Genomic DNA, 11,154 nt, shown 5'->3' with positions numbered 1-11,154 from the left:
TAAAAAAAAAAAAAAAAAAAAAAAAAAAAAAAAAAAACCCATTAACGTATGACCTCAATAAAATTCCTTATGAATATACAGTGGAGGTGATGAATGAATTCAAGAGATTATATCTGATAGACAGAGCGCCTGAAGAACTATGAACAAAGGTTCATAACATTGTATAGGAGGTGGTGACCAAAACCGTCCCCAGGAAAAGAAATAAAAAAAGGCAAAGTGGTTGTCTGAGGAGACTTTATAAGTAATTGAGAAAAGAAGAGAAAGAAAAGTCAAAGGAAAAAGGAAAAGATATACGCATCTGAATGTAGTGTTCCAGGAAATAGCAAGGAGAGATAAGAAAGCTTTCTTAAGTGAACAGTGTAAAGAAATAGAGGAAAACCATAGAATGGGAAAGACTAGAGATCTCTTCAAGAAAATTAGAGATACCAAGGGAACATTTCATGCAAAGATGGGAATAATAAAGGAGATAAATGGTAAGGACCTAACAGAAGCAGAAAAGATTAAGAAGAGGTGGTAAGAATACACAGAAGAACAATACAAAAAAGGTCTTAATGACCCAGATAACCACAATGGCGTGGTCACTCACCTAGAGCCAGACATCCTGGAGTGTGAAGTTAAGTGGGTCTTAGTAAGTCTTACTATGCACAAAGCTAGTGGAGATGATGGAATTCCAGCTGAACTACTTCAGATCCTAAAAGATGATGCTGTTAAAGTGCTGCACTCAATGTCCCAACAAATTTCAAAAGCTCAGCAATGGCCACAGACCTGGAAAACATCAGTTTTCTTTCCAATCTCAAAAAAGAGCAATGCAAAAGATTGCTCAGACTACCACACAATTGTGCTCATTTCACATGCTAGTAGGTAATGCTCAAAATCCTTCAAGCTGTTTCAACAGTACGTGAATTGAGAACTTCCTGATGTACAAGCTGGATTTAGAAAAAGCAGAGGAACCAGAGATCAAATTGCCAATATTCATTGGGTCATAGAGAAAGCAAGGAAATTCCAGAAAAAAATATATATTTCTGCTTCATTGACTACGCCAAAGTCTTGGACTGTGTGGATAATAACAAACTGTGGAAAATTCTTAAGGATATGGGAATACCAGGCTGCCTTACCTGTCTCCTGAGAAACCTGCATGGAGGACGAGAAGCAACAGTTAGATCCAGACATGGAACAACATACTGGTTCCAAATGGGAAAAAAAATATGACAAGGCTGTACATCATCACCCTGTTTATTTAATTTATATGCAGAGTACATCATGTGAAATGCTTGGCTGGATGAAGCACAAGCAGGAATCAAGATTGTTGGGATAAATATCAATAACCTCAGATATGCAGACGATACCACTCTAACGGCAGAAAGTGAAGAGGAACTAAAAAGCCCTTTGACGAGTATGAAAGAGGAGAGTGAAAAAGCTGGCTTAAAACTCAATATTCAAAAAGCTAAAATCACGATATCTGTTCCCATAATTTCATGTCAAACAGATGGGGAAAAAGTGGAAACAGTGACAGATTTTATTTCCTTGAGCTCTAAAATCACTGGGGACATTGACTGCAGCCATGAAATCGAAAGACACTTGTTCCTTGAAAGGAAAGCTATGACAAACCTAGACAACACATTAAAAACAGAGAGATCACTTTGCTGACAAAGGTCCATATAGTCGAAGCCATAGTTTTTCCAGTAGTCAGGTATGGATGTGTGGGCTGGACCATAAAGATGGCTGAGAGCCAAAAAATTGATGCTTTTGTATTGTGGTGCTGGAGAAGACTCAAGAGTCCCTTAGACTGCAAGGAGATCAAACCAGTCAGTTCTAAAGGAAACCAACCCTGAATATTCTTTGGAAGGACTGGTGCAGAAGCTCCAATACTTTGGCCACCTGATGCAAAGAACTGATTCATTGGAAAAGAACCTGATGCTAGGAAAGATTGAAAGCAAGATAAGAAGAGGATGACAGAAGATGAGATGGTTGGATGTCATCATCAACAGGACAGACATGAGTTTGAGCAAGCTCCAGGAGATGGTGAAGTATAGGGAAGCCTGGAGTGCTGTAGTCCACGGGTTTGCAAGGAGTTGGACTTGACTTAGCAACTCAACAACAATAATGGTCAGACCGCAGAGACTTTTCAAAGTGTTCTGAAGTCTCTAGCACTGCTCCGAAGTTACTTGTTGCCCATGTCATCACTTGAAGTGGTGGATTTCTCCACACTCTCTTGGTCCTGCACTGGCTAATTTTGATTCAGTTCCTCTTTTCTCCAGTGATACTTGTTCCATGATGTTGGTCTTCTAGCTTTCTTAGGTAAGAGTTTTTTGAGAGGCTGTTTTCTGCAAATTCCCTGAACGTGTTTTTTGACCTCTGTAGTTGTCTTGGGAACCTGAAGGGACAACAGAGTGAGCACAGATGGACATTGGTTTGGGGTAATTTTTGGGGAATGAATGGGAACTAAGGCTTCATGAGCAGGGATGTGGGCTGAGGATGGCTCTGGCAGGCAAGAACAGGGTAGAGGTCTTGGCGAGGTTTCAATGAGGAAGAGGGGGAGGATCTTGGGTGTGGTCATCTCACCTTGACCCTGCTTCTGGACTTGTGTTGACAGAGCATCTTCTTCCTCCTTTTGATGCTTGGGATCAGTTATTTCATACCTATGCTAAGGAACTGTGGTTTCCTGGTCACTTTCCCTGTGTCAAAATTTCCTAGCAGTCGACTTCAGGCCTCCTGACTGGCCTGTATACACCACTCCCCAGGATAATAAAGGCCACACTCTTTAGGTTTGTTTGATCAAGGGTAGCCCTGGGGAAGAATCTTAAGACACGACAAAGAACCATCCTGACATATCCATGGGGACTTGTGGGAAGAAGTGAAAAGGCCAAGATACTTTGGTTGGAGAAAGGGGACATTTCTTTAGTACCTCTAAAGAACCTTCTCAAACTGACTGACCACTGCTTCCTACCATCCCACATTCAATGCTGGTGGTCACATGGCAGAGAACAGGCCTTACCATCAAGCCTTTCCCCATGGCCAGCCATTTCAGTGGTTCAGTGTTATCTCTCACCCTTTACCACGAACTGATTTTTGTATGTTCTTACAAAAAATCCCTTCAAGGTAAAATGGATGTATTTAAGGTTCCTCAGAGATGTGAATCATCTCACTTCCCTTATGAAAATTTCTCTTATATACCTTGAACACCACTCACTTCTTGGCTACCACCAAAGAAACTTTCCATCCCACTTCCTCTTCTGAGGACCCATATAGCTCTCCTCAGTTTTCTACTTTCCAGATTGAAATCACTGCCTTAAGTATGTTTTTAGTATACAGATTTTCCCAACTGGGCATCTTAGTTTTGTTTCAAATCTGAGAGGGAGGTCAGCACACCTCACAAGTCATAGTACCCAGATGAGTTTTAACAGGCTAAGGCAAGTAAGGCAGATATTAACCTGCCAGATATTGTGCTGGATGTCTGCATGTACGAAACTGCATTCTTCCTTGTCCACCACCTCCTCAGGGAACTTGGAGATTCAGAGTCCTAGCCTGAATGGTGCAGACTCAGATCCACGAAGGGCAGGAAGTCAAGGCTCTGTTGAAATCAGCAAAGGTAAGAGTCCCAGGCCTTGACAGATATGAAAGTAAGTAAGGACCCTGAAGGAGAGCCCTGAGGGAATCCTGGATCCCAGAACAGAGTTGGTCCTGTGAGGCCTTGGGGTGGGATGACCACTTGCAGCACTTTCTGACATCCGAGTCTCAGAAAGACTGGGGACCTGGTGTAAGGGGTGGTGGCTCAGAGGGGCAGATAAGAGAATCCCAGGTCTTGCTGGTAGTCAAGGTGAGGACCCTGAGGGAGGACTGAGGGGATCTTGGACCTCAAACAGAGGGGCACCCCCCCCCCCCACCAGATTCCTACCCTTGCTGTCAGCCCTGCAAGGACCCGGAGCTGAATGAGTACAGTAGGCCTGTTCTGAATTTTTGACATCCCAGTCTCAGAGAGACTGAGGACTCGGTGAAAGGGGCAGGGTTGCAGGTGGGCAGAGGGGAGAATCTCAGGTTCTCTCAGGAGTAAAGGTGAGGACCCTGAGGGAGGACTGAGAGGCCCTGGACCCCAGAACAGAGGTGATCCCTGGAATGCTTTAAGGCAGGATGACCCCATGTAGCATTTCCTGACATCTGGGTCTCAGAGAAACTGGGGACTTGGTGAAAGGGGCGGGGCCTAAGGTCCGCAGAGGGGAGAATCCCAGGTCCCGCCTGAAATCAAGGTGACGACTCTGAGGACGAACTCAGGGGACCCTGCGAGAACAGAGAAGGCTCTGAGAGGCCCTGGTGTGGGATGTGCACAGGCAGCATTTCCTGACATATGGTCCCAGAGGGACTGGGAATCTAACTTAAGTAGCGGGTCCTCGGTTGGAGAGAGGGGAGAATCCTAACAGGAGTCAAGGTGAGGCCCCTGAGGGAGGACTGAGGGGATCTTGGACCCTAGAACACGGATGGAGGGTGAAGTGTCCCAGAGAAACCCGTCCCTGCCCTCAGCTGTGGTAAGTCGCGTGGGGCGCCACGAGCCCGTGGCAGCCTATGCTGACTTCCTCATCCGGGTCTCAGAGAAACCCGCCCCTGCCCTCAGCCGTGGTGAGCCGCGGGGCGAGATGAGCACGTGACAGCCTGTGCTGACTTCCTCATCCGGGTCTTGGAGAGCATGGGGTGACCTGTGCTAACGGTCGCGGCCTCGGGTAGGCAGAGGCAGAATCCTAGCTCCTTCGTGGACTAAGGTGAGGATCCTGAGGGACGACTGAGGGGACCCTGTGAGAACAGAGAAGGCCCTGAGAGGCCTTGGCGTGGGATGTACACAGGCAGCATTTCCTGCCATCCGGCCCCGGAGGGACCAGGAATCTAGCTTAAGTAGCGAGTTCTTAGTTGCAGAGAGTGGAGAATTCTAACAGGAGTCAAGGTGAGGCCCCTGAGGGAGGATTGAGGGGATCTTGGACCCTAGAACACGGATGGAGGGTGAAGTATCCCAGAGAAACCTGCCCCTGCCCTCAGCTGTGGTAAGCCGCACGGGCCACCGTGAGCCTGTGGCAGCCTGTGCTGACTTCCTCATCCGGGTCTCAGAGAGACCCGCCCCTGCCCTCAGCTATGGTGAGCCGCGGGGCGAGATGAGCCACGTGACAGCCCGTGCTGACTTCCTCATCCGGGTCTTGGAGAGCGGGGGTGACCTGTGAAAACGGTCGCGGCCTCGGGAGGGCAGAGGCAGAATCCTAGATCATTCGTGGACTAAGGTGAGGATCCTGAGGGAGGACTGAGGGGACCCTGCGAGAACAGAGAAGGCTCTGAGAGGCCCTGGCGTGGGATGTGCACAGGCAGCATTTCCTGACATATGGTCCCAGAGGGACTGGGAATCTAACTTAAGTAGCGGGTCCTCGGTTGGAGAGAGGGGAGAATCCTAACAGGAGTCAAGGTGAGGCCCCTGAGGGAGGACTGAGGGGATCTTGGACCCTAGAACACGGATGGAGGGTGAAGTCTACCAGAGAAACCTGCTCCTGCCCGTAGCTGTGGTAAGTCGTGCGGGGCGCCATGAGCCCGTGGCAGCCTGTGCCGACTTCCTCATCCGGGTCTCAGAGAGACCCGCCCCTGCCCTCAGCTGTGGTGAGCCGCGGGGCGAGCACGTGACAGCCTGTGCTGACTTCCTCATCCGGGTCTTGGAGAGCGGGGGTGACCTGTGAAAACGGTCGCGGCCTCGGGAGGGCAGAGGCAGAATCCTAGCTCCTTCGTGGACTAAGGTGAGGATCCTGAGGGAGGACTGAGGGGACCCTGCGAGAACAGAGAAGGCTCTGAGAGGCCCTGGCGTGGGATGTGCACAGGCAGCATTTTCTGACATCCAGGTCTCAGAAACACTGGGGACCTGAGATAAAGGGCGGGGGCCTTAGGTGGGCAGAAAGAAAAATCCAAGGTCCTGCGGGGAGTCAAGGTGGGAACTCTGAGGGAGGATTAAGGGGAACTTGGGCCCCAGACCAGATTGGGCTCTGGGAAGCCCTGGGGCGGGATGGCAACAGGCATCATTTCCTGACATCCCGGTGTCAGAGAGACTGGGAACCTGGTGAAAGGGGCGAGGCCTCAGTGGGGAGAGGGGAGAATCCTAACTCCTAACAAGAGTCAAGGGAAGGGGTCAAACCCCTGAGGGAAGACTGAGGGGAACTTGGACCCCACTACAGATGGGGACTGCACAGATTTCCAGCCCTGCTGACAGCCCTGAAAGCCCCAGGGGCTGGATGAGCACATTAGGCCTGTACTTAACATCTGATTTGGTGTTTGAGAGAGACTGGGAACCCTGAACCCCAGAAAAGAGGGAACCTCACAAAAACATGCCCCTACTGTCAACCCCAAGAGGCCCCAGATGGGATGGGGGAGGGGTTACAAATGTGCTGTTTCTTGACTTCCTGCTTGGTCACCTAAGGTGAGGTATCAGCATATGGCATTGTACTCAACTGCACAGAGCTAGGAGGCTCAGGCTTTGTCAAGAGTAATGGTGAGGACTTTGAGAGAGAACTGGCTGAACTCATGTGAAAATGTACTAAGCCCCACCTACCCCTGCCCTTTCTGTTGGCCACAGGAGGACCTGAAGCAGTTTGACTGCATGTGGTGCCCTCTCATTTCTATCTTTGTTTTCACATACAGGTGAGACACTTCACTTAAGAAAGGTGGACTGAGAAGAAAGAAGAAAGAAGGAAGAAGAAAGAAGGAAGGAAGGAAGAAGAAGAAGGAAGCTCTGCCAGGCATTAAGGTGAGGACTGAGCAGACCTCCCCTCCAATCCCAGGACAGATGGACCCCACAGTATTCAGCCACCCCTTTCTCTTCCCCCTGGGGAGGCCCTGGGCAGGCATAGTTAGATGTGAAGCCCCATAACTTCCTTCTGTTCATTCTAGGGATCCTATTTTGAGAGTTTTGTCTCAGGCCTGCAGTGAGGAGAGCCCACATCCTGCCAGGGCAAAGGTGAGAGCCCTGCATGAGCACAAATGGGACCACCCATCCCAGAAGAGTGAGAACCTCACAGAGTCCACCCTCCTACCAGCACCAAGGGGCCCAGCACCGTGCCAAAGTTTACAGCCGAGGTGCCCCCCTTGTTTCCTCTCACAGGGGCTCCAGGAACCAGGAGGTGAAAGCCCAGGTCTGAGGCTCAGGTCACAGAGCTCAGGTGACAGAGCAGAGGAGGTCCAGGCAGCACAAGGAGTAAAGGTGAGGTGAGGTGCCTGCCCTGAGTGTGCACCAGGCACGGACTCCCCACCCCAGAACAGACAGGACCCCACAAGACCCAAATCCCTTCCCCCTTCATCCCTGGAACCTTGGGCTGTGCTGTCTGCACCCTGGGGAGCCACCTCACGTCCTCGTTCGGGTAGCCAGGGGTCAGGCCACTGAGGAGGAGCTCCTCTATGAGGCCCGAGAGCACCCCTTGGGAGGAGACCTGTAAGTGGCCTGAGTCAGACTGCCCAGGGTGGATTTCTCAGTCGAGGCCGCTCACACCCCCTCTCTCCCCCAGGCCTGTGGATCCAGTTCTGCACTGTCTGTCCGTACTCTTGCTACCAGGAATCATTATGCCTCCACCTCCAAAGCGTTTGTGTTACATGAAGTGTTGGAGCTGCATGCTTAAGGAAAACGTTCAGTCCCAGAGCAAGAAATGGGGACTTTGGAGTGCACAAGTTCCTGAGTGTGAGGAGGAGAGGGAGCATACCTCATCCTCCTCCTCCTCCTCTTCCTCCTCCTCTTCCTCCTCTTCTTCCTCCTCTTCCTCCTCCTCCTCTTCCTCCTCCTCCTCCTCTTCCTCCTCTTCTTCTTCCTCTTCCTCCTCCTCTTCTTCCTCTTCCTCCTCCTCTTCTTCCTCCTCCTCCTCCTCTTCCTCCTCCTCCTCTTCTTCCTCCTCCTCCTCTTCCTCCTCTTCCTCTTCCTCTTCTTCTTCCTCCTCCTCCTCCTCTCCCCACCCCACCTCCTCCTCCTCTTTTCTGACCCCAGGCACCATGATTGAGGTTCCTGGTATTGCTGGGACACCAAGTCCTTTCCAGGGTTCTCAGAGAGTTTGGACCTTGCCCACTGCCCAAGCAACCACTCCATCAATCATATCAGATCAGGGCTCTGGCAGTGGAAAAAGAAAGAGGCCATGCACTCCGCGGGCCCTGCCAGATGGTGGGCATTTGCTCAGAGATGCTATAGATGATAAGGTGGGGGATCTGGTGTCATTCCTGCTCCTCAGATATCACAGAAAGGAGGTGGCCACAAAGGCAGATATGCTTAGTGTTCTCAGAGATTACCAAGACCTTTTCCCTGTGATCCTCAGCCAAGCTGCTGAGTGCATGGAGCTGGTCTTTGGTATTGATGTGAAGGCGTTGGACTCCACAGGTCTTTTCTATGTCTTGGTCAACACCTTGGGTCTCACCTACAATGATCTGTTGGGTGGTGATGAGGAGAGCATGCCCATGGCTGGCCTCCTTGTAAATACCTTGAGTATAATCTTCGTAGATGGCAACTGTGCCCCTGAGGAAAAGGTCTGGGAAATGCTGCGTATCATGGGGCTGTATGCTGGTATGAACCATTTCATCTATGGGGACCCCAGGGAGCTGCTGACCCAAGTGTGGGTGCAGGCAGGGTACCTGGAACACCGGCAGGTGCCCAATAGTGATCCTGCCCGCTATGAGTTCCTATGGGGTCCCCGGACATATGCGGAGACCACTAAGATGAAAGTCTTAGAGTTTTTGGCCAAAGTCCATGGTACCACCCCCAGTGCTTTTCCTGACTTGTATGAAGATGCTTTGCAAAGTGAAAAAACAGGACCCCAAACCAGAGTTGTAGCCAGGGCCAGGACCAGGGCCAGGGCCACGGCCAGGGCCAGGGCTGGGACTTGTGCCAGGACCAGGGCCTATTCCAGGGCCACATCCAACAGCTCCTCTTGCCCCAACTGAAGTGGAGGCAAATGTTTCATTCTGTTTGACGAGAACAGTCACTTACCTAAGTAGTGGAGAGGCAAGATGGGGCTTGGGAGTATTGAATATATTATATCTTTGTGTTCCTGCTGTGTACGGGTGATTTGGAGATTTTTTTTTTCTTTTTGGTACTTTTCAAATGCTGTTTCTATTAACAAAAGGCTTAATTAACTTCAAGTTCTAAGTTTACAAATGACATTCGTCAGAAATGTATTGCTGTTTATCTGGTTTAAGAAGTGAACATTTTACCTATTTTGTAGCTACAGTTATTGTCATAAACCTGTATAAGTGATGGTGAACTCCTTTAGGTTTTGCTTGTTTGGAGCATTTTTTACCTATCTTTTTCTGAATGATAACTTTGTAGGGTAACGAGCATATTGTTGGTTGCAAGTTTTTTCTTTTAGCCCTTTGAATATATTGTGCCCCTCTATTCTTGGCTGCAAAATTTTGGCTGAAAAGTCTGCTGATGCTCTTATGGGGTCTCCTTCAAAAGTACCAAATTGTTTTTCTCTTGCTGCTTTTAAGATTTTCTGCATTTTGCTATTTTGTGAAACAAATTGGGAAACCTTTCATTATATTTTGTGATCTGGAATAAGAAAACATAGCATTGGAAAATTACTTTCCTTGAAAATGTGGAAATAAATACAAGAGAAAAGTGAAAAATAGTTAATTTTTGTCTTCTGTTATCCCTTTTCTTGTGTTCTTCTGTAAAATTAAAAGATATGTACCTGGATATGCTTTGCTTATTCAAGAATATATGCAGTATTAAATCTAAATAAACAAATTCCCTGTTCACTGGCTCTGTTATTCCCCAATCATTAATTAGAGACTGACTCTTTGAAAGGCCCTGAGAAGTAGAGGGACACCAAGATAAGGGAGATACACCCCCTAGCTATAAAATTGTAGAGTCCAAGAGCAACAGTCACATCAGGAAGATAACGAGCTATTCTCTAAATGCTAAGGGTTAAGGTCTAATTATTGACTTAGCCTAAAAGGTCGTATTGTACAGCCCATGGGGTCGCAAAGAGTCAGACATGACTGAGCGACTTTCACTTTCAAAAAGTCGTATGGATTTTCCCATAAGCCGGCATGGAAAAACCCGAACTACCTTTTTGGCCTACCCGATACTGAATAACCAGTAAAAGAAAGGACGAGGAGGTGAGGATTATGGATGTATAACTGCCCTGAGTAAGTGTAACTGCCCCGAGTCAGGGCACTTTGGAGCTTTGGGAAACTTCAGTTGTGGAGGAGCTAGGGGTGATGAAGCTGGGTGGTGGCCATGACCAGACTCACTGTGTGTCTTCGAGGTGAGAGGAAAGCCTGGAATAGAAAACTGCACTTAGCAGTTACCTTCGGGTCATTGAAAAACCAGAGAAGAATCTCCTGGAGCGGGTAAGGAAGGAGCCCTGCACTCGTGTCTCAGTACTATGGAGTACAGTACATAGAGTAGATGCTTTATACTCATCATCTGTAAGAATTTCATGAGAAATACGGTGATATGACTTTGAAGTGGTGCCCAGAAGCCTCTCAAGGGACACTCTTTTCTCTGGCCATGGAAAGCCAGAACGCACTGTATTTAAAAAACATTTTAATTAGATGATCTTGAGTGTCATTTGGACAGCTCTAAGCAAGAGCTAGAAGTTGGTGGGGTAGAGTGAATGGAAGACATCGTTTGGATGGAAAAGCAGCTGGTGCGGGGGGGGAGGAATGGATTTGGTCTTTAACTGAAATTCTAGGAACTGTGAGTTGCATCCTGCTGAGGGAGACTCCCCCACCCCAAATTAAATAACATCTTCTAGGAGGGCAACTGTACTGAGTTTTGTTTACAAAACAATATTGTTGACTGATTTGTTATTCTTCATCCTATTGCTTTGCATATTCTCTGAGATCTGAAAAATAAAAAGCAAACAAGGTTCTCAGAAGAGGGGGTAGTGTGGTTTGTGGGTAAAATAATACTAGAAGTGACTGCCAGTCATCAAAGTTCCAATATATGATAGGCACTGTGTGAGATGCTTTACATACACTGCCCACATCCCTGAAGCCCTACAAAACAGAGCTCATTGAGCCCACTTGCTTCACAGGTGAAGAAGCCAACACCATGGGACTTGGGCATCTTCCCAGCATCACGTGTTACTAGGAGACAGGATAGGGACTAGACCCTGGCCTGAATTCCTCTTGAGCCCATGCTGTTCCCACCTACCCCAG

The 11,154-nt window shown here is 48.5% G+C and overlaps 1 protein-coding gene and 1 long non-coding RNA gene across 2 annotated transcripts; both read left to right on the top strand.

Moving 5' to 3' along the window:
• The first annotated feature begins 5,643 nt into the window (after positions 1–5,643).
• LOC122434325 lies at positions 5,644–7,802 on the top strand. The gene is made up of 5 exons (XR_006267337.1): positions 5,644–5,759; positions 6,655–6,760; positions 6,904–6,970; positions 7,115–7,213; positions 7,515–7,802. It is a non-coding gene; the product is annotated as an uncharacterized LOC122434325 (long non-coding RNA).
• A 47-nt stretch (positions 7,803–7,849) lies between these two features.
• Positions 7,850–9,654, top strand: LOC122435825 (melanoma-associated antigen 10-like). Its single transcript, XM_043459909.1, has one exon. The coding sequence runs from the start codon at positions 7,990–7,992 to the stop codon at positions 8,926–8,928; it is 939 nt and encodes a 312-aa protein (XP_043315844.1). The 5' UTR covers positions 7,850–7,989; the 3' UTR covers positions 8,929–9,654.
• The last annotated feature ends 1,500 nt before the right edge of the window (positions 9,655–11,154 follow it).

This window comes from Cervus canadensis, chromosome X, assembly GCF_019320065.1.
Source record: "Cervus canadensis isolate Bull #8, Minnesota chromosome X, ASM1932006v1, whole genome shotgun sequence".
Lineage (NCBI taxonomy): Eukaryota > Metazoa > Chordata > Mammalia > Artiodactyla > Cervidae > Cervus > Cervus canadensis.
The sequence above is the reverse complement of the archived record's forward strand: the minus strand, read 5'-3'. Positions and strand labels throughout refer to the sequence as shown.

What these genes read in the sequence shown, in the direction of transcription:
- LOC122435825 (XM_043459909.1), top strand. Translation starts at nt 7,990, where the DNA reads ATGATTGAGGTTCCTGGTATTGCTGGGACACCAAGTCCTTTCCAGGGT.